The 24,646-nt window shown below is 35.8% G+C and overlaps 1 protein-coding gene across 1 annotated transcript in view; it reads right to left on the bottom strand.

The window, feature by feature from the left end:
- The window catches only part of LOC106881821 (nonsense-mediated mRNA decay factor SMG5), a 109,646-nt gene that overhangs the window by 72,327 nt on the left and 12,673 nt on the right, over positions 1-24,646 (bottom strand). The window contains exons 2-8 of the mRNA XM_052968428.1: positions 11,585-11,683; positions 9,697-9,820; positions 8,333-8,489; positions 7,822-7,929; positions 4,413-4,502; positions 2,383-2,461; positions 403-528 (exon numbers count right to left, since the gene is read on the bottom strand). Coding sequence (XP_052824388.1) covers positions 403-528; positions 2,383-2,461; positions 4,413-4,502; positions 7,822-7,929; positions 8,333-8,489; positions 9,697-9,820; positions 11,585-11,683 — 783 coding nt within the window. The remainder of the gene's footprint in view (positions 1-402; positions 529-2,382; positions 2,462-4,412; positions 4,503-7,821; positions 7,930-8,332; positions 8,490-9,696; positions 9,821-11,584; positions 11,684-24,646) is intronic.

Genomic DNA, 24,646 nt, shown 5'->3' with positions numbered 1-24,646 from the left:
ATATAAAAGTTCTTGACAGTGTACAGGATAGTATGTTATTAATGATACAAAGAAAAATTAGTCAAAAGAAATTCAGGTTTATTTATTTATATACAAAGATAAAACGTCTAAATTTTTCCTAAGGAAATTCAAAGATATTTTATAGCAATATATAAAAATATCTCTATTACTTCTGGCTAATTTTTTTCTTGCTATCATTAATACACATACACAGTTCCAAACTATTTATTCCTGTAGAAAATAAGTGTTTGTATCACCAAGGCTGACAGTTTCTAGAGGGAAATGATTATTCAAGAATAGACTTGTCTCTTCTGATATTAAATATTCTCTCAGTTAAACATAAAAGTAAGTATCTCAAGTTGACTGAACAGTTCTGTTTCAGAAAACAAATTTCTTACTTACCTCTGTTGTTCAGGTGGCAGATCACGGGGAGATTTTTGAGATAATTCAGTGAATCTTTTAAGATTTTTCTCCAATAGACGTTTTAAATTCCCATGGGCACCATCAAATGGCTTTTGGCTTACCAAACTGTTTTGGTAAATAAGATATAAAATAAGTGTTAGAGTCATTAAAGTATATATGAAAACATTAAAGCACATATATATATGGAAACATTAAAGAATGGGTTACATAAGCTCTTGATAATTATTCAGGTTGTGATGGTAAGTTAAAACCTAGCACCAGCCTAAGTCCAATCCTGCCTCTTAAACGAGAAATGAAATTGTTTACTGCAAGATCAACCTTGATTAAATGAACCTATGATTAGATGTCCCAACACCTCTCTTTTTTACATATATCTACAACAACCTTGCCTAATGCATCCTTTCTGTTTTTAAGATGATAGGGTGAGATTTGAGGAAGATTTGACTACTATTTTTAAGAATGTCACAAGAGATGGTAGACTTGATCTATCATCTATTTGAAAAGAATCTGGGATATCTTCAACAGAATTCACTCTAAAGCAAGCATTCAGACCAGGTCTTCAGTCAGAATGCTTTGTCTCCAATCAGAATACTTGAGATATCTTTCTCTCTCCTTCCCGCCCTCCCACCAGTCTCAGATACCCTGTAAAGAGTCATAGGCATCCTGACTAAATTTAGAATAAAAGATGTAAAATTCTGTCTGTCCAGGACCCCTGTGTCTCAGTCTACATTTACTCTACACAGACATACTTTTTTGAAATTAGGATGATCCCAGGATTGAAAATGAGCCTTTCATTTGGTTCTTGAGCAAGCATTGGGATCAGCTCTGGATGAGGATTTGTTATATGCTAACAGTTGAAAATTCAGATTTTAAAAGAACTCCCAAAATTTGTGAACTTAGAAGTTTTTCATTTAAATTGAATTTAAAGTAATTCTATATTGGTAGGGTAATACCATATTGGTAGGGTACCAATAAATGCTTTATTGTTATTGCTCTCTTTAGTTTTAGGCCACAGACCCAATTAGCCCTCCACAAGAGCCAGCTTAAAAGTCTGCACAGAGTGCAGCTTTTAAGCACTTGTGATCAAGGAAGATTACTCTGCTTACCTTAGATGTAGTACCTACACCATACAATTTTGTGGTAAAGTGTAAAAGAACAGTTCTAAAGACACATAATTAAATGAGTTGTATAAAAAGCATCTAAATTAATTTTCTATCTTGTGAAATATTCCTTACCTATAATATGAACTAGTTCACCATATACACACACACACACACACATACATATGCATGCATGCCGCTTATATAGAGACAGTGTAGAAATTTTAAAATAAAAGATGAAGTTATTTTATCAATGGGTCAATCTTGATCAAGTGCACCAATGATTAGAGGTATTCCAACCATGACAAAACCATATTTTAAGGGGTTATGTGTCCTTCCCCTTTTTGAAAATAGTAGGGGGAGATCTGAGGGATATTTGGCTGTTATTTCTAAGAACACTGCTAAAATAACAATTCATTTGTTCTATAGTCTCAGGTCAGCAATGACTGAGTGAACATATGATGAAAGGCATTCCAGTTGTGATTATCGCATCTAATTTTCAGCATATCCAGCACCACATTATCCAATGTGTCCTCTCTTCTTTTTAGACAGTTGGGTATGATTTATGGCAAATTTGGCTGTTATTTCTAGCATGCTGCTGTAGAGGATCCCTCATTAGTTTGCAAGAGATTGCTTAAAATTTAGAAGCAGTGGGATAATTTTATAACACCCCACCGTTTTATCATAAATTATATAAATAATATAATAAAATTATAACAATTAAAATTTATCTTTAATATGACAACAACATGCGAAGGTGCTAATATATATTCTACAGACAGGTAATTAATCTTAAGCGAAAGGTTAATGAAAAAGATAAAATATAACCAGTATAATCAACTCCTAATCATTAACTTACCATCTTATATAATGGTAAGCTGCTTCTGTGTGGAAATAACGTGACGCAACCAAACTTCCCAACTGGTTGTGAGGTATACCTTAAAAATAAAAAAATGGAAAAATAGATTACATAAATCACAGATTATCCTCAAACAACTATTAAAAATGTCTTTCTTTTTTTTTCTTAATTCCAGGCATTAACAACATTTGTGAACAGATTTACTTGTAAGCATTAAAGATTTGTAGGCACGTGGTACTTTGTTATGCAAACACAATATACTATGAAGTATACTAAACGTTTTTATAAGTCAGTATCACGTTCTACTGCGTCAGCAGTGCTTCTTATATTATTTTTGTTAAGGCTGTTTCTACAGATATTCTATAGAACTTATAGCTAGCACTGTTTTTTGCTACAACAATTTTTGCATTTCTGTTGACAAGTAAAGGCATTTATCGCGTTACAAAACATACAAATATACCAAGGGAGATAACTGCTGACTATGTTATGATGCCATGTTATCTATTATAAAAATTGCTAATACTTCAGAAAAAAAGCTATGAACTTCACAGCACCATATTCCTCCTCCGCAAGTTCGAGAATATATGCATAATATGACACATCGTTGTTAGAATTAAAACAGCTTATGCCATAGCAACAACAATGAGCTCTCGGTAAAGAGATTCCCTCTGAAACTCAATTTCAATTCCAATTTAACATAAGGCTTTTTCATTTATTTAAGCAATTCATAATACACCTTTCCTGTAAAAATTTTCATAACTATGTCATCATCATCATCATCATTTAACGTCCATTGTCCATGCTGGCATGGGTTGGACGGTTTGACTGTGCTGGTAAGCTGGAAGGCTGCACCAGACTCCAGTCTTGGCATGATTTTTTATGGCTGGGTACCTTTCCTAATGCCAACCACTTAGAGTGTAATAGCTGCTTTTACATGCCACCGGCACAGGTGCTATTTGCATGACACCAGCATGGGTGCCAATTTGTGTGACACCAGTATCTGCCACAACTGCAATTTTGCTCAGCTTGATGGGTTTTCATCTCAAGCACAACATAATGCTATGAAAATACTTTTGCTTAAAAATTCCTCAAAGGTGCAGGCATGGCTGTGTGGTAACAAGTATGTCGCCCAACCACATGGTCCCTGGTTCAGTCCCACTGCATGACACCATGGGTAATCAAAGCCTTGTGAGTGGATTTGGTAGACAGTAACAAAAAAAAGTCTGTTGTATGTGTCTGTCTCTCGCACCGCAGCTGGACAACTGCTACTGGTGTGCTTAAATCCCTCATAACTTAGCAGTTCAGCAAAAGAGAACAATAGAATAAGTACCAAGCTTTACAAAAAGTTACTGGGGTCAGTTCATTCAATTAAAATTCTTCAATGTGGTGTCCCAGCATGGCCAGTCTAATGAGTGAAACAAGTAAAACGGGGGCGGGGAGACTTCAAATCATCTCTGGTGTCTTTAACAAAGATGGAAGATGAAATTCTACCACATGTTTTAGTCTTTGAGGAGTGGTGACTTGTGCACTTCCATGACCCTAAAAAGCTATGCCAGTAAAGTGCAAGCTCTTGGTAGGACCTTCCATGATGGACAGGTCAAAGGATAGAAGCCAGACAAATAAAGATCACCTCCATGTAGAAGTTAAAGATGGGTTGGTGTAAGGTCAACACCCCTACCTAAAAGAAAAATCAAAGTTACGGAGGCATTGATGACAATTCAGAACCAAAAGGACCTGAAAGAGGAAGGCACCTTCATGATGCCCCATAATCCAAAAGGAGGAACCAAGATCCTGCATTACCTGTCAGGTTCTGACCCATAACTCACAAAGGAGGGAGGGGAGAGGATGCCTTAAAAATAACTGGAGGCAGGATACCAAGGTAGAGCTGAAAAGAAGAGGATTCAGCTAAAGAGAAGCAGAGTCGTGAGCAGTGGAGGAAGGTCATCAACAGCCAATGCTGCATAGGGAGTGAAGGGCTTCGGTAAATAAAGAAGATGAAGTTACTAAGAAATGAAGAGTTCAAAACTTACCAACATCAGGAAGGAGGCAAAGGGCTTGGTAATAAAAACGTTCAGCTGTGCTATTACTCAGACTATGGTCAAAGTCTTGTTGGTACCGGGCTGAAAATATAAATACATTTCATAATTATTTATAAAGAAATTATTTCATATTGAGAAATAATAAAGGATAGAAACTGAGTGTCTAAATAACAAAGGTTAATGTCTTAACCAGTTTTACATCCTATGTTCCAAAAGACTAATAGGATTGGTGTTTCTTATAGAGTCCATTAGGATCCCTTCAAGGATGAGCTGTGAGAATTTGGGCAAATAAATTGTTGTGTTTAACTCTTTAGCAATCAGATTATTCTGTCAAATGTAATGCTTGTTTATTCACATTACTTTGTATTAATCATGCATTACCATGAAGCTTCAAAGTTTCAATGTTGTGGTTGTTTATTTCTAGAATAACAATGTAGCTTTTCAGGGTAGATAAAATAGATACCAGTTGCGTACTGGGGTCAATGTAATCGAAAATGCTAGCTTTGTGCCAAAATTTGAAACACGAAATTGAGTGATTGCGTATGGAAGTTGATTTGTTGACATAAATTTGCCCAAGTTGTTATATAGTTCAAAGTTCTTTTTACACCAAGCATTCAACCCGAATGAGAGAAGGGATATCGTTGTTAAAACTAAGCCTCTGATTTACGTGACATAAGGTTAGTGCCTGACTGTATATTAAATTAGCAATAAATAGTAACAAGAATTCAATTAAGTCTCTAAACCATCAATCAATAAACAATTCCCAGCAATCGACATAAGTAGATTAATTTTTTTTCTTTTACTAACACCATTTTTAGTTCTATAAAAAGTTGCCTCCCTTGCTTTAGAAACCGTGTTACAGCTTTGTGCGCGCGCGCACGTGCGTCTGTGTCTGTGCGTGCGCGGTTGTGGATGTGAGAAGAGATTTTCTTTTTTTGTATTCCTTGTAGTAATTGACAGAAACAAATTGAAAATTGCAACATTTTGTTTACAGGCAAACATTTCTTCAATAAAGACCTTGTATACTACCTCTACGCTACCGTTGCAAAATACAATTTTCCCATCTACTGCAAACTAATGACCAATGTCGCTCTCTTAAATTATGTCCAGGGTGAGTCTAATTGTCTTATGTTGTTATTTAGTATGTCCCAAGACAAAATAAATTATTTCAATAAAAGACCAAAATGAAAGACTTGAGTCAGTTAAATAAACTGCTCTCTCTCTCTCTCTCTCTCTCTCACACACACACACATCAATAGAAATCAATATCTGGGAAATTCCTTTAAATGATGTATTAAAAAATGTTACGGCAGCAAATTAATAGAATCTTTAGAATAATGCCTATCATTCATTCCATCTTTCCAAGAGTTTTCTCTGAGTTCAAATCCCATGGCAGACGACTTTGCCTTTCATCCATTGGAAGTCAATAAAGTACTAAAAGAGCACTGAAGGCAAATATCTCTCTCTCTCTCTCTCTTTCTTTCTTTCTCTCTCTCTCTCTCTCTCTCTCTCTCTGGTTTGTTTGTAACTTGTGATTAAAAGGTCCAGGCTTGTCACATCATCATGTTGGTTCAGCCAGAGAATTGCACTAAGCTCATACATGTCTGTGGAATACTCAGCCGTTTACATGTTAACTTCATGAGTAGGAATTCAGTTGGTCGAACAACTGAAAGCTCCTTGTCAAGAACAATGAATAATCCACCATCAAAAGGATGTATTTTATCATATTTATATTTATTTATTTTATATAAATTTTTAACGGAAAGAAAATGAGATGAACAATATTCATGCCTTACTCAAAAGGAAAGAAAGTATGAGTGTCACATCTTTATTTTCCTTTTTCTATAAAAGCTAAAATGCTGTGGCTATGATCTTCACCCATCAAAAAACTGAAGCTAAAAAGCTTTTAGCTGACTGAAGATTCTAATCAAAGATACTGTGTGATAATGAGGACACATAGAATAACACTTACACACGTTTGTACACACACACACAATGATCTGTGGGATTTTTCTTAGTATGTAGCTGCCAGTTCTACACACAGGGCACTGTGTTGGCCTAAAGCCAAATCTGATGGAGCCCTACTCTCTTACATCATTGTGGGTGACATCTAGCCATAGATAATCTCCTTCTATACACTCCATCTAGTGGATGTTACAACAATTATAAAATGAAATTTGAAAATTCAGATATTTTACTATTTCTTGAAATGTATATTTTTAACTTTTCCATCACTACATTTTTGTTGAAATCCACTGCTTATATATTTCAACTAGCAGAGAAACCCGGCCTTGCTCGAGATTAAAATAGCTTATTATTGTTTCCCCTGTTTCGGTATTATAACCAGATTTCATTCAGTTCTACTCAGGCCACATTTTAAAAGATGAGGAATTTTGCCCAAGAGGGTTTTGTTGCCCTAGTAACCACAGCTTCTGAGATGGACATTTCTAACCCAGTCCAGTCACTTCCTCGCCTCATTTTACATGTCCCTGTAAATTTTCACCACAATCCAAGCACGCCTACTGCCACTGAATCCTGCATAACCACTAAATGAGACACGCAAACATACAACTTTCAGCTGTTTCACTTTTATATATAGAGATAAATTTTGAAAATAACCAACAATTTCAAGGGATTTACAAAAATAAACAATCTTATCCTTATTAAGCTTATGTCTAGAACAAAACAAAATATTTCCTAAAGGAGATTATGCTGAAAGGTTTGACTTTATGAGCACATATCTTTTTAAATAAGGTTACCTCAGCCAGGACGGTATCAAAAGGGTTTACACCAATTTACATTAAGAACTCTATGATATGTATTTTCCAGGGAGATTACAAAGCACAGTAGTATCATTTAATGTGCGTTTTTCATGCTGGCATGGGTTGGACAGTTTGACAGGAACTGCCAAGTCAGAAGAAGGTAACTGTCAAGTTAGAAGCCCTGCTGTCTGCTTTGACATGGTTTCTACAGCTGGATACCCCTCCTAATGCCAACCACTTTACAGAGTGTACTGGGTGCTTTTTGATGGCACCTGCAGCAAAAGTCACCAAGTATCTTGCAGGACTAGACCCCTCAACTAGGCTGAATAGTATTGGGTGACAGAAAACGGTGTCTTGTGCAAAATTCAGTGCCAGTACTTGACTACATAATTTTAATTTCAAATTTTGTTACAGAGATCGAGTTCCTTTGCTAACAACAGGCTACCCATATTTTACGGCAACGTATTTATTTAACAGTATGAAAAGAATCCACAGTAAAAATAAATCTGCCTACATTAACCAAAAAAGAAAATAAAACATCTCCATATGTGTATGATAGAAAAAAAGTCCTGAAAACTGCAATTTAAGGGATATAAGGTTACCTAATGATTCAAGCAAATTAGATGTCTTTCACTTACCAATATCTCCAAGGTAAACCAGACAACGATGGCACGCTCCTAATGCCCACTCTTGAACAGTAATGCTCACCTCTTTCTTCTTTGAGTTATGTAATTGACTCTTTTTCCCTGTTAAAAAAAAGTGGACATTCAGCTGATGATGATTCCTAACAAATCAAAAATTAAACTAATGGCTCTTAAAGACTATGAGCTACATAGAAGGTACATTTAAAGATTAAACAAATTTATTTAACCCCTTAGTATTTAAGCCAACCATATCCGGCCCAAATATTCCACTGGTCTTATGTTGGAACTGGCCATAGTCAGCCTCTCACACCTACCCTATAATGTCGTTCTAAAAATAATCACAACACTAAGATTTAAAAGCTAAGAGATAATGCATGGGGAATTCATAACAATGCAAATAAATAAGCATTACATTGGATAGAATAATCTGAATACTAAAAGGTTAAATAACAATTTACAAAAATTAAATTCCAGTATTAGAAATGCTTAGTATAGTTATTTATACCTGTGCTGTGATCAGGTACAACAGGGAAATCCAACTTTCCATCCAACTGTAGACAGAACTCAGTCTGTAGGCGTAAAAGGAGGTGGTAATAGTATCCAGTAGCAGCAGCAAGGTGAGTGCGGAATGCTGTCTCAAGGGAGCCATGAGGGCGAATATGCTGAAATTGAAGGAAGGCAAAAAAAAATTTTAAGTTATATTGTAATCATTCGTAATTGTTTCTTTTGTAAAATTCTTCAAACTTTGATATGAGAAATAAAACAAAATAATGGAGGCATAGGAGTGGCTGTGTGGTAAGTAGCTTGCTTACAAACCACATGGTTCCGGGTTCAGTCCCACTGCGTGGCACCTTGGGCAAGTGTCTTCTACTATAGCCTCGGGCCGACCAAAGCCTTGTGAGTAGATTTAGTAGACGGAAACTGAAAGAAGCCCATCGTATATATGTATATATATATATATATATGTATGTGTGTGTGTGTGTTTGTCCCCCCAACATCGCTTGACAACGATGCTGTTGTGTTTACGTCCCCGTAACTTAGCGGTTCGGCAAAAGAGACCGATAGAATAAGTACTAGGCTTACAAAGAATAAGTCCTGGGGTCGATTCATTCAACTAAAGGCGGTGCTCCAGCATGGCCACAGTCAAATGACTGAAACAAGTAAAAGAGTAAAAGAGAGACATATGTTTGAAGAACTAATAAAAAGACAGAAAAGACTATTGACCCTTTTGATGAAATAATTAATAACTAGAGTCATTGAGCTCGATATTTTGACTCAATACATTTGAGCGAGATCGTTGCCAGTGCCGCTGGACTGGCTCCTGTGCAGGTAGCACGTAAAATACACCATTTTGAGCGAGATCCTTGCCAGTGCCGCTGGACTGGCTCCTGTGCAGGTGGTACGTAAAATACACCATTTTGAGAGTAGCCATTGCCAGTACCGCCTGAATGGCCTTCATGCCGGTGGCACGTAAAAGCACCCACTATATTCTCAGAGTGGTTGGCGGTAGGAAGGGCATCCAGCTGTAGAAATTCTGCCAAATCAGAATGGAGCCTGATGTAGCCATCTGGTTCGCCAGTCCTCAGTCAAATCATCCAACCCATGCTAGTATGGAAGGCAGGCGTTAAACGATGATGATGATGATGAGTACACTAAATGAGAACAGACTGAATACATTAATCTTTTACTAAACTGTCAAAGAATCTAATAATATGAATTTAACATTATGGGTGATAACTGTTGTTTTGCAATTAAGCACAGATTCTTTGAGAATTTGTTTAGATACTTACTATTATTTATGATACTAAGAAATAGAAAACAAATTGGGATTTTGATTTTGTCAATGAATAAAAAATACCAAATGATTACCCGTTTGTTGCGCTTGACAAGTTGGATGATATCGTAAAAGACCTTCCGCCACAGAACTTCTTCTGCCTTACGTCCATAGTCAATAGGGTTGTAGAACATCAAGCGCTCACAGTAGTATTTCAACCTACATCCAGAGAAAGGAAAAGTAAAAACAGAAAAAGGTTGAATAAAAAAAATTCAACATCAGTTTCCCCAACTATTAACATTAAATCTTGCAAATAAAGAAAAAAATACTAATTATCACAAAGTACTAGTACCAAGATGGAAAAAGGAAGAGTTATCAAACAGAAAATATATAAGGGTTGAATGTAAATCCACTCTCCCTGCACCCCCAAAAAATAGCCACAATTAATTTTAAATATTTTGTTTTAATATGTTTATTTTTTAATATTTAATATGCTTATTTTTTAAATGGTGACTTAGAAATCGTACCACAAATTCCAAGCACTAGAAGCCAGAACAGAAATAGAAAATGCTTAAAATATATCAGACCATTTTACTAGTGTTCCAGTACTTGTGTAGATACCAGAGAGCAAGACAAGAGAGCCTCTAGATGACCATTCAACCTGCTAGAAATTATCAGCTAACTCCCCATTAAATAGGAACAATACATTGGAAAATACAGCCATAAACATAAAAAAGACAAGATAGCTACTCAGTAGGATAATGTAATCCTAGATAAAATAAAACAAAGGAATGGTCATCTTTGAAATGTCTGACTGTAGATCTGTTTGGTCAGAGCTAATCTGAGCTAAGCAACAACAACAGCAGCAGCAGCAGCTGCCATCATCATTATTTAATATCTGCTTTATACAATATGAATTACACACGAAACATTTGTTTTACTTCTAGATATCCTTTCTAATGTAATCATTGCATTATAAACATGGCAGTACAATATACAGGTTGTGTGGGCTACATTTGACAGTTTGCATAAAAGGAGGAGAAAACACAATATTCCAACCCAATCTTTTTCTTTTTTTTTTTTAAATCATAAAGTATCAATTAGATTATAGCTGGGAGATAACAGTTTACTCAGCTTCCACCACAGCCTCAGAAGAGTTCCAGAAGATGGCACAGGTGTTCCTTACTGTGTCCCTGTGAAGATCTCCAAACACCTCCAGCTCAGCCTTAGTGTTGCAGGCAGAGCAGTTGATGTCCTTCAACAATGCTCTAGACATAGTAATCAAAGGTACTACAATCAGTAGGAAGTTAGAAAATTAAGGCTGCTGAAGACACGGGAATTCTCTGACAACCATTTCTGACACTTTCCAGGGGTATGGAAAGGAGCCAAATCCTGCTGCAACACACACAGCTTTCCAGTAGCAACCCTCTCGAGCCAGGGTTTGACAATAGTCTCCAGAGCACAAGGCCCTGTTCCCAGATGAGGCGGGGGGGGGGGGCATGAAGTCACCTTCACCAGAGACACATACAAAGAACCAGTACAGTTTCAAGGAACTTGGTTTTCATGATGCCTGTGTCCCATTATAGAGCCTTTACAGTGTTCAGGGAGCACTGAGCAGCAGTTATGATGTTGGCATTTTAATACCCAACACGAATCACTATGACATTTAGATGGCTTCCAGTCTTCTGTGTCAGCTAACTTTTTCTCAACCATAACTGTAATCTTTAATCTTTATGCTCTCTAATCTTTAATTTTTATGTTCTCTAACATCATTGACTTTTCGCCGAAACATCAAGCTGTTCTTGAAAAATGAAGACATAAAAAATCATCAAGTTTAGTCTGAACACCTTGTACTTTGTCAATTTTTGTCTTTATTATTATTATTATTTACATGGGCTTAATGTTTCCAATCAAAGGCTACAGGAACAAACAATTACTTGAAATAGTGATATGATTAGAAAATATAGTCACAAAGTTGCCTACTTGTTTCGTAATCCAACAGCATCTTGTGTAAATACATTTCTGTAGGCACGTTTTTGCTGGAGGAGATCATCAAGTCTACGAATAGCATCCAAAGCTGCCCTGTAATTTGAAAGAGAAAGTAACATCAACGTTAGTGGAACAATGTTAGAATTCTCAACATAATAAAAAATGGAAACAAGAAAAAGGAATGAAATCTTTGTAGGAGAACAGGATAGATTCAAATTGAAAAGAAAGTTGCCTGGAGCAATGATTTAACTTTTTACTATTCAGACTCCTCTGTCAAATGTAATATTTATTTATTCACACTGTTTTGAATTAATCATACATTATCTCATAGTTCTGAGATTTCAATGTTGTGATTATTTTTAGAATGACATTGTAGGGCAGATGTGAGAGGAGCCAGCCAGTTTGAACAGGTTCAGGCCACATGTGGCCCATTTAAAGGCTAAAGGGTTAAAATTATTATGCCTTCAGCATAAATGTGACAAGTTTCCCTACATTTAAGTAGCTCACCATCAACTTTGAAAAATGGTCTCAGACAAGTTGGTATCAAAAGGGTTAAATAGACAAAAGAGTAGAAAACTTCAACTATTTGGGTTCATGCATAAAAATTACAATTAATTAAAACAAAATTCTGGGCCTAGTTCTACTGTAAGGGACTTTGAGTAGTTGTCTTCTACAATTCCAGATTATCCAACTAGTGGGTGAAATTTTATAGACAAAAAAATGTGTGAAAGCCTCTTGTGTATGTATGCATATTGCATTAGGTGTATCTTTTGCCAATGTACAAATCCACAAAAAAAAAAAAACAGCTTGTTCAAGCAAATATGTCACTTTGCCATAAGAAATGCAGTGAACCCTTGACTGACTCATTGGAAGTGTATAACCAACTGCTATTGTTCATAAAACATCTGATGATGAATTTGATGATGAAGATGCTGATGATGATGATGATGATATAAATGTTGACAAGTTTATGAGGTTAAACAATTATCACATATATGACAACTTGTCGTTACTTTGGCAACTATTGACCCATCTTCACTTCCAACACCACAAAGATGGAGAAAAATCATAAACAACCGTTTCCTTCATTACCTTTAGTCTCACTGTCTCTCTCTCTTAAGGACTGCCAATACAGATTCCATAGAGATCAATCAATATATCATAGCCTAGCATTCCTAAGCTATACACTAGCAGTCTCTGAATTTCACAAAATGCAATGGCATTGAGTTCAGTGAAGCCTTCAACCATGTCTGACCCTCCTGAGCTTATCATCTAAAAGCTCCATTCATATAAATCCCTTGGATGGGAATTTCGTTATCAAACCATTCCAATACTGTATGGTGCAGACAGAATTCATTTCAAATCACTCTATCAACTCTAGGTTCAGTTATGTATCCCACACTCCTTTTTTTCCGTATTAACGACAAAATTACTGCTACCTTCTAATAACACACACTCTAATGTATGTCATGCTACCCTTACACCTCCTTAACCTTCTGCATACACGTATCAATCATGATCAATCTAGATCCATGATGTCAGATAATCGCTACCTACATGAACAGACACCTCAAAATATCAAGTGCAGGAGGAGACCTGACAATCTAGAAATGTGCCCTCAGAGAAAGCCTTCAAAATCACTATGAATGTTAACTCTCACAATCTCTGATCTTACATTGTTACCTCACACGCATGACATTACCTATACTGCGTCTTGAAAAATTAACTACCTCTTTAGGACTGAAAAAATACTTCAGCTCTGTTGACCTAACAAAACTTAACTCAAGCAAAAAGTACATGGAAGTACAGCTCATCTACCTGGAATGGTGCTATTACTACACATAAACATCCTACACTATATCCAAAGTAGTTAATTCAGCTCACAGACAGGGATTCATTCATCTCCAAACTATACTCAGTCTTACGCCTGCACTATTTCTTCTCTCTGCTTCAGCTGCCACCACAGTAACAATCTCTACTCTTCTGAACTACCTAGTTATTTGCACCTGCTTTTCTTTCAAGTTCACTTGAAACATTTGTCTCTTCTCTCATCACCTTTGCTCTATCTCACTAACCAGATTCTGTAGGAAACACTTTTGTCAATCAGATCTCCCTAGAACTGCAACTTTCTGAAATTACCTCACTCACCATCCACAGTTTTCCGGCAACCATTAACCTACAAACAAATACATTCTAACTGAACAATCATCATCATCATAATCATCATCGTTTAATGTCCGCTTTCCATGCTAGCATGGGTTGGACGATTTGACTGAGGACTGGTGAAACCAGATGGCTGCACCAGGCTCCAATCTGATTTGGCAGAGTTTCTACAGCTGGATGCCCTTCCTAACGCCAACCACTCAGAGAGTGTAGTGGGTGCTTTTACGTGTCACCCGCACGAAGGCCAGTCAGGCGGTACTGGCAACGGCCACACTCAAAATAGTGTATTTTATGTGCCACCCGCACAAGAGCCAGTTCAAGGACACTGGCAACGATCTCGCTCAAAAATCCTCACACATGTCACGTGCACAAGTGCCAGAAAGGCGACGCTGGGCACAGGTGCTATCCCGATTTCGCTTTCCCCAATAAGTTTTCGTAAGCTGAGTTTTGTGTCCAATGAAGGAGATGACGTTGAATCATGCAACAATAATGAGTAGCACCTATCCCTTATTGTAACGGTTATAAGAAATAAACAGAGTTATGTAACTCTGCCTTATGTAGAGTTTGAACCAGAAGAATTTTGGATAAATATTATTAGTGGTCATCAAGAAGGGCATCCAGCTGTAGACAAAAATCTGCCTCTACAAATTCTGACCACCCCACACAAGCATGGAAAAATGGAGGTTTAACAAAAAAGAGTATGACGATGGTGATGATGATAATGATGATGCCATCATATTTCTCATGCATAAATTCTATAAAAATGTCAGTATTTACTTTTAATTAGATAATGCTCTAAGAGAGAGAGAGATTAGCATCATATTGATCCATTATATACTTGCTAAAGACAAAAAGTGCATATGTCACAGAAATCATGAACTATTTTACAAAACGGTATCATGAGTTACCATTTAACAGGAAGACAATCCAACATGTCATCTTTGATAAGCTCAAAATGTCATAAATTGCAAATTAGCAATATATGTCTGAGAAGGAGAAAAAAAAACCCCACCTAAAACACAGAAAAAAATATAGTAATATGAGATATGATTTGACAGGTCAACTTTAGTAAGCTCAAAATGCCACATATTCTTCACAGAACCATGACAAAACTATAAAACTGAAATATATGTTGGTAAAGGAAGAATAGTAAATAGTAAAGAAAATGGTAAATTAATCAATGTCTTTATTAGTATGCCAAGATGCACTAGTACAGCAATAAAAAACATGATAATTATAATAAGAAATACTAACTGAAGTAGTTTTTATTGTTGAGCCACACTGCAAAAGCACACATATTCATTATTATAAATTTTCTAAATGTTTCATTTCTTCTCACAAAACATAAGAAGAATTGCAGGAGATTCTGAAGTTGTCTAGAGGCCGTGGTTGAAGCCAATGGCAATTTTATTGAATAAATTTACTGTAGTATTTCAGGATGTTTTTATGAAATTTTGGTAAATATATCTGTTAAAATGAGATGTTAGTATTCTTTTCATTTTTGTGTAATTTAGATGACAATTTATTCACCAGACCCTGTACACACACACACACACACACAAATATGCTCTCTTTTTCTCTTTTACCAGCTTCAGCCCAAACATTTTGGCCATGCTGAAACATAACCATTAATACATGTGTATGTATAAACAAATGAAAAGAGTACTCAATACATGAAGTAGAACACTGGCAGTGCTGCACTTCTTTACTCAGATTCTCAAACACACACGTGTACCATTTTTCAGAAGACGTTGCAAAAATAAAGAGAAAAATGGTGAAAGGTAACATGCCCCTCCCCAACACATGCACGCACACGCACACACACACACACACACACATACAGTATCTACTCCTCTGCCCACTCAATGAATCCTGCCTTTCTGAGCAATCATAAAATCTCCAGATGTCATTGAAGGGAATTATAGACATAACTGCAAACACTTTCAAGGGTCATTGCCTTCAACATTTGTACTCATTCAGGTCAAAGAACAGGAAAAATACCACATCGCTCTCTATAATTCATCTAAGAACTTAGGAACAAGAATGCCCCCCCCCCCAGTAACAAGGAATATCATTGAAAGTGCAATCCCATACTTTAACAGCTTATGGAACTGTAGTCATTACCTAACCAAAAAGTCCCAAGGCTTGAAGCAACAGCAACCTACAACATCTCTTAACTGGAGATCAGAAGAGCAATCTGATTCCTGCGACTGGAGGAAGTTCCATTTAGAAAATTTCCAACCACCTAATCTTTAATGGATCACTGGACTGGGTTTTATCTTACTGAAAAGTTCCAGATCCTTAAGTTATGTGCAATATTTCTTACCGGAGATCTCAAGTACGATCTAATTACTACTGTCAGGGAAGGATCCTATTAGAAAGAAAAATTTTCATAAAATTCAGCTTTAATAAATTCCAGCAAGTCTTGCGGATAACTTTGAACTATACTGCCTTCCTCTATATCACAATAACACAAGAATATAGAAAGCGCTACCATCTCTAAACTGGCAACATATGCAATCATATGACCAACCGTAAAGAATGATAACTGATGTTACACATGCCCTATGGACATATTACCTTCTGCTAGTTTCACATTTATTCACAATATCATTTAAAAGACTACAAGTATAAATCCCATGTGTGTGAGAAACTGAATAAGAATAATGGAATGAATCACTGTTTTCCTATATATATATATATATCATGTGTACACACTCATTCAAATATGTATGTGCATATGCACTCATCAATATAGTTGTAGTTTACACTGTACAATTTTTATTGTTTTCCCAAATTATTCATGCTTGTTTGGAAGAGAAAATAATGATTGCATTATTATTAATGCCTGAATGACAGCTGAACACTGCTACTTTAACAGTTGGGTGCTGAACGAGAAGAAAGTTATCCAATTATAAAAACATTTGCTCCAATAAATAGGAATATGTGGAGGCTTGCAAAGCCCACTGTACCTAGAAAAATGATGCAAAAGAAAAAAAAACAAAGGATGAGGGATTTTCCTTTTTTTTTTTTTTTTTTTGCTTTTGCCTTTGCTCCTAGTTTAATATATACACTAATACAACTGACAACTATGAAAATATGAAGCAGATTACATAGCAGCTCTTCCTAATTTTAAACACCCACCTTAGCTATAAAGTAGGAGTGGTGCCAATTTTAAATAATTAGTCTTAAGTGATATAAACATTTAAATGTCAGAAGAAAGATTCGATCTAATAAACCTTTTCAGTGGGAAGTAATATCTCAGATTTTTCTTGCAACTTATTTGCACATTGATAAAGTTACATTGCAATACATGGAAACACACACACACACACACACACACACACAAGTCATGATTCTTGTAAATCATGATTCTTGTAAATCATGATTCTTGTAAATCATGATTCTTGTAAATCATGATTCTTAAAAGACTTCCACTTCAATGAACCATCAATTGCCTGCTATACTAGCAATGTAATGATGTTCTCATGTGTCAACTTGAAACAAATTTCACTGCTTTTGCTCAGGTAATCTATCAAATTTTAAAATATCTCTTTTGTAAGCATCCTACACCTTGTCAAATAATAGATAAGACAGGGGTAACGTACGTAATGCATGAAGCATCAAAAAGCCATATAGAAATAAATATACAGTGTATATGCATAAATTATGCAATGACTAATATTAAAGACATCTTTCCAACAAATATGAGAAACAATTCAGGACATCAGCATACCACAGTTTTTCCAGATACTTGCTGATACAGAGATAGCTGGATTGCTAATTATTTTCCAGGATTTCCTAATTAATTATTAATTTGCTTGATTGCTACCTTTAGCCAAGGTTTCAATGGTCACTTAACCTCCACAAAGACTATTTCATTTCCAAACCTCCCTAGAATCTAGCTATGCCCCAACTACACTTTATATATTTTATCATTCTAAATATGGTACTCCACCCAACCAGACTCAAATATGCAACACACATATTTTCAAGATATTATCCCACCTATGTGCATGCATACAAACATACACACTGTACTGAACCCTTCCTCTAAAACAACATATTTTGAAATTATTTTCTTGTACCTGTTTTCACTAAACTTCCAAGAATATTAATAGTACCTCACCATTCTAATCTTTGTATCCATACAACAGTTAGATTAGCTTTGAATGTAACTCCATAACTGAAGTAACTGATCAATAATAATTCTTTCTAATTTTGGCACTAAGCCAGCAATTTTGAGGTGTGGGGGGGGCAGTTGATTACATCAACCCCAGCACTTAACTGGTATTTTATCTCACTGGCCATGAAAAGATGAAAGTAAAATTGACCTCAGTGGTATTTGAACACAGACTGTAAAGAACTACAAGAATGCTGCTAAGCATTTCATCTGATGTGCTACTGGCATGCACAAGGCCACAACACTGTGAGACTGAGGCACAATTGAGTGAAATGATCTCAATACATGAATAGTGATTTACTTTATTAACCCTGGAAAGGGTGAAAGGAAAAGTCAACCTAAGTGCAGTTGGAACTCAAAATGTAAAAAAGACAAAAACTAATTACTACTGCAAAAACAATTAGTCTGAACTCTATTGCCCTTTTATTAATGGCCTGTCAGCCAGTACACAATTGCCACCCAATACTATAACAAGACTCACACAGCACATACTGAATATAATCACCCAACATGAAATACAACTCAAACAACAAATATAAAAAAACAATAACCACAAATAGAGAGATGACACTAAAATAACAACAGAAACAATAAAACGAAATTGATATACCATACAAATAAAATTCTACACACCCAAAACAATGCTACACACATATCAAGAAAACAAAGGTGAAACATAATAATGGTGATAGTGATAATTTCTTGGACACAAGATCAGAAATTTTTAAGAAAAGGGTATAATCAATTGATTACTACATGACTTGGCATTTATTTTATCAATGCTGGAAGAATGACAGGCAAAGTTGACTGATGAAATTTGAACTCGGAATAAGGAGGGCGAAACTAAATGCTGCATGACATTACTGCTGCAAATTCACAGCTGTAATAAAATAATAATTGCTTCTAATTTAGATAAAAGGCCAGCAATTTTGAGGGAAAGGGGTTAGTCAATTACATCATCATCATCATCATAGATGTAGCATCTGCCTTTCCCTGTTCACATACGTTGGAAGAAATTCATAGAGGCAGATTTTCAACGGTTAGCCACCCTTCCTGTCATCAACCCTCACCTGTCTCCAAGTAAGGTAATAGTTCCCATGGTCTCACACATTTCCATGGAAGACTGGAAATGAAGAACACCACTTACATGATGGTGACTCTCGTTTACAGCTATCATATGATGTCCAGATAAGGAGACTCTAACATACTCACACACAAGCACATACACATGGTGGGCTTCTTTCAGTTTCCATCTACCAAAATTCACTGGAAAGAGTTTGAGCAGCTTGGGGCTATGGTAGAAGACACTTGCCCAAAGTTAATTAGGGAACCAAAGGTAGAAGACAACTTGGCCAAAGTGCTGTGCAATGGGATTGAACCCATAACCACACAGTTACAAAGTAAACATCTTCACCACATACCAATACCTACTTAATGGAGTATTATGACTGAAAATATTCCAAAGAGAGTATAGGTCTCATTTTACACCTTCAAAATATAACTTACATCTTCTCAGTAATGCTATAGTATAAAGGACACAGAGTAGGAAGTGTTAAGTACCCCCAACATCACCAACACAAAGGAGAGAGGGATGAAAAATTTGGGAAACACTCAGTTAAAAAGTTTAGTTTATTCATTATGCATCATCCATTTCCAGCATATGTCCAAACTGCTTTGTTGTGAGTGCATTTGTATTTTTGTTTTGCTTTTGTGCACATTCACCACTTAACACTGGAAAACTAGGCTTCAATATCCATCTGTATGCCAATCCTCCTTCAAGTAAACACAATACTTCATTTCACTACCGAATGTCTTTACAGCTGTAAGGCATCAAACGTCAGGCAAATGCATCAAACAAATTAACGAATTCATTAACAACAAAAGAATTCTCTTTCTCAGTACATGGAAGAGAAAGAATTCTTTTGCTGTTACTAAATGTCTGAGTTCTCTGCACAACTATTTTGAATTGCTATGAATTTAGGCCACTTTGACATTACAGATCTAAAACTGATTACATTGTCATGGTAACCAAACAAGTCTAGTTGTCAAATAAATAAACTTTTGTGACACTTTGAAGCATTGTCAGCAAACCATAAAGCCTTCAACTAATATCATTTCTACCTTTTCTCCCTTCCTTAACACCAGATATGGTCTGTTGCTATTGAGATTGCCGGCTGACACCATCATTACCAGATCCATCTGAAAACCCAGTCTCCATATCATTCTTACTAAGTCTTAAAAATTATTGTACAGCTGGCAGAGAGCTTTTGAATTTAAGAACTAAGTTATCTATAGTCTTAACTCAATATGCTACTAAACTAAAATAAAAATATGCAAACAGACTGTACAGCTAACCGATAAATTTGAAAGCAGAAAAAGTACTGACTATCAACAAGGCATTCTGAGGCCTAAACTATTTAACATGACTCCTGAGCTTCAGTTCTCATTTTGTCCCAGGGTTTCAATAGTTAGTCTGCATTACCTCATAAGGAGCATAGGACAAGTTTCCCAGTTTTTCACAGGAATCTCATTTTTTACCAGCTGAGTGAACTGGAGCAATGTGAAATTAACTTTTTGCTCAAGAACACAACATATTGTCAGGTCCAACAACTGAAACTACAATCTTATGATCATGAGTCTAACACCCTAACCACTAAGCCATATCTTAATTTTGATATGAGAGTCATAATATTTTTTTTTCATTATACATGAGGCAAGATTCACAGTGTTTTTTACTTATGACCCTCTGGTGGATCACTTGGGACTTTCCATTTTGCTAATTATATTTTGTTTGCACAGTCTTCCATTTTACCTCTTTACATGGTGAAATTCAGTATGAAAAGCTACTGTGTAATATCTTGGATTAACTTACATAGCATGGGACACAGATAATGACATTTGCATCAAACTCTCACTGATTCAAACACACACACACATCTGTTATAATCCAAAGGTGTACTCAATACAAATGTAGAGCGTAATAATTTGGGCCACTGGAGTTTCCATGGTGTGTTGCCTCTTTTCTAGACAAGTTAAACTGGGCAAAAAGGGGCATGTTGTATCACCCCCAATAGTGGAAGCATTGTGAAAGGAGAAAAAAGTACAATGGACAAGAACAAAAGTGAAAGTAGAAGTAATGATAACATTGATATCCATAAATTCTAACTAATGAAAGCATGGGAAACTGGACATTAAAATGATGATGATGATGATGATGATGGTGGTGGTGGTGGTGGTGGTGATGATGATGATGATGATGGTGTGTGTGTGTGTGTGTGTGTGTGTGTGTGTATGTGTGTGTGTGTGTGTGTCTCTCATTTTTTATATATATTTGATCATCATCATCTATTGTATGTTGTTTAGCCCCCAAGTCAACCCTAATTAAGCAGACCTACGATCAAAAGCATTCCACCCAGTTATGTTTGTTTTTTATCATTATTATTATTTTTAGGACTACATTACCTAATGTTTCTTTGCTGCTTTTTTTTTAACAGTCGGATGTGATTTGAAAGTTCATCTTCCATTTCTAGCAAGCTGGGTGACCACACAGGTACTCCCTCATTAGGTTGTATGGGTATATGTGCGTGGGTGAATGCACAGGGGGTGTAGAACAAAGATTATCTGTTCACCCACACACTCTCTCTCAGACACTTGGGGGTTTCTTTTTTCAAATGAATACTCTCATTCTTTTACTGCACATACATATATATTATCAATAGTAGAGTTATTTCTGTCCAGATATAGATTTTCTTTTCCAAATATATACAGACAACCATTTTCAGAGTCACGAATGTATCTTCGTAATGTTTAAAATTCATCAAGATTTAGATTTTTAAAAAAAAAAAAAATTTTTTTTCCTTTATTATTTCTTTCGTATGAATAAACATATACAGATAAAAAAATGATTACCTATCAAGTTATGAGACTTTTAAGAGGAGCACACATTGATATAACACACTTTTAATTTGAATGGCAGCATATATTTGATTAAATCTGAAAGTAGGTAGAAAATATTTTCCACCTCCAACAATCCACAAGCTTACTGAAGTATATAGCAGTGCAGTTGCCACAACAACCTGCAGTACAGTCAGTCAAAAGTAAGCCAAGGCCCTCCACAATGATGAGATCAATGAAGTTCATGCTCAGCTTAATATCTGTATTACAAGTCCATATATCCTCTTTTAGCACAGAGTTTTCGTTCAGAGAAAAAAAAAACTCAGTGATAAATGGATCATCTCTACACACTTTATAAATGGAAGGAATGGTAGATTTTTGTATCAAATTCACAGCTTACTGCAGTAAAGCTTCCACCATCACATATTATCCAGATCATCTCTATCTTTTCCTGATCTGCATTGTTTGTTAGGATCAAGCATCTCCATATTTTTTCTGTTCATCGGTCCCATGTTGATGAGTATGAATACATAAAGCCATATAAAAAAATATGTAAACTTTGCAGCATGGTTATATAAACACAAGCAACTGTTAGAGCATTCTGGGTAGCTGAGCCTTGCGGGTGGTTGCTGAGATGTGTTTATGCAGTACAAACAGAATCTTAATTGATCTCCAACTCATGTTATCACAAATTAATCCATAAGTGTAACATTGTTCACAATGGATCATACTGTATGATCGCGGATCAGTGATAAATGAGGCTACATGTGCCAGGACATTATAGTTCTGAAGAGGAAGAATTTGATGATATATTTAGTATGGGATTTGGCGAAATATAACAGAGGACGAGGAAATGAGCATGTCAACTGGGCCCCAGTGGAATAAATGCGCAGATTCCTACTTTAGATAAGCAGAAACCATTGTAGAAATAATGCGAAAAAAGTAAGACTGAGCTAGTGGTTGGTATTGCTTAATTCTGGTTCAGTCAAAGAAACCTATGATTAAAAGGTTCAAACTGTAATCATCACAGTTTCATTTTAAAGTATATTCTAGCTAAGTTAATATTATTCCACATGGCCTTTCCTATGGTGAGATTTGAGGAAGGTTTGGCTGCTATTCCTAGTAGCAGTTCTCTTGTTAGTATGGCTAGTTAGGGATTGAGGCATATCAATCAGTGAGTATTTGTCAATCAGTTGACTGGCATTTTTGGATGTGGTGAAGAATGTTTGTACATGGTAGCCTCAATTAAAAGTCATTCTGTAAAAAAATCAGGACTGAAGTCTTGTGGGCTTCAAGAGGAAGTCCTGTTATACAGTTTGGTAATAGTGAGAGAGAGAGAGAGGTTTCCATGAAAGATCATTTGTAGTAACTTTGACAGTCTTAGCTGGCTGTTTTGTACAGAGAGAAGCTATTTCCTTATACTAAATTTTAATTGCTTTACAAATATCTTCACCAACCATGACGAACAACCATGTTTAAGGATTTCATAACAAATAAATAAAACTTTACATAACTAGTGCACCCGTATCACCAAAGCTGATGACAGTTTTGTTAATTATAGAGAACAGTGCACCTGTTCAAAATGACAGGTGACACTGTCGTTAAAATTCTTCTCTAAAAACTTAGTACTTTTGTATTTAACAGTAAAATATTGCTAATAATTTACAAATGCAATAGTGCATGCCACCTACCAAAAATATAGGTCACCAAAGTACATAAGCACATAGCAACTTTTTTATGACAGGTTTTTTTTTATTTACATTTTTTTTTTTTAATGACCACTAAATTGTTTAACCCTTTAGTATTCAGATTACTTTGTCAAATATAATATTTATTTATTCACATCATTTTGAATTAATCCTGCATTATCTCATAGCTTCAAGATTTCAATGAGATTATATATTTTCGGAATAACATTGTCGGGCAAGTGTGAGAGGCCAGTTATAGCCAGTTTGAACATAAAATAGGTAGAATATTTGGGCCGGACATGGCCGGTTTAAATACTAAACTAATTATAAAAATTTAATTAAAAAATCTATCATATATTTACAAAAATATTACAATATTATTAAACAAACATCAAAAGGTTTACATGGAAATATTATTACAACAGTTCTATTTGTCACAATACTCCATAGTAAAACTGCAAGGTTCATTAAAATTTTGTTATCCATCATTGCCTATTATACTAAGATTCTTCCTGTTTTTCATCGTATCTAAAGCAACATGAAGCTAAACATTTCTCATCCATTCATTTTAATTCTTTCACTCACTTTTCCTGTTTACAATTACAGTTGTATCACATACACCTCATCCTTGTATTCATTTTCATTTTACTTGCACTGTTCTTACCTCTTCATTTGTGTTGTTTTGACAACCTCCTACTTCCAGAATATCTCATGTGTGACAACAAGCAAATGTACATTGCTAATTGGCATATTAGGATTTTAAATAAATAAATGTATGTGTGTGTATATATACTCTACTCTTTTACTCGTTTCAGTCATTTGACTGTGGCCATGCTGGAGCACCGCCTTTTAGTCGAGCAAATTGACCCCAGGACTTATTCTTTGTAAGCCTCATACTTATTCTATCGGTCTCTTTTACCGAACTGCTAAGTCACGGGGATATAAACACACCAGCATCGGTTGTTAAGCAATGTTGGGGGGGACAAACACAGACACACACACACATATAAACCACAGGCTTCTTTCAGTTTTCGTCTACCAAATCCACTCACAAGGCTTTGGTCAGTCCGAGGCTATAGTAGAAGACACTTTGCCCAAGGTGCCACGCAGTGGGACTGAACCTGGAAC

The sequence above is a fragment of the Octopus bimaculoides genome, chromosome 6 (assembly GCF_001194135.2).
Source record: "Octopus bimaculoides isolate UCB-OBI-ISO-001 chromosome 6, ASM119413v2, whole genome shotgun sequence".
Lineage (NCBI taxonomy): Eukaryota > Metazoa > Mollusca > Cephalopoda > Octopoda > Octopodidae > Octopus > Octopus bimaculoides.
Note: the sequence above shows the minus strand (reverse complement) of the source record. Positions and strands in the feature narration are given on the sequence as shown.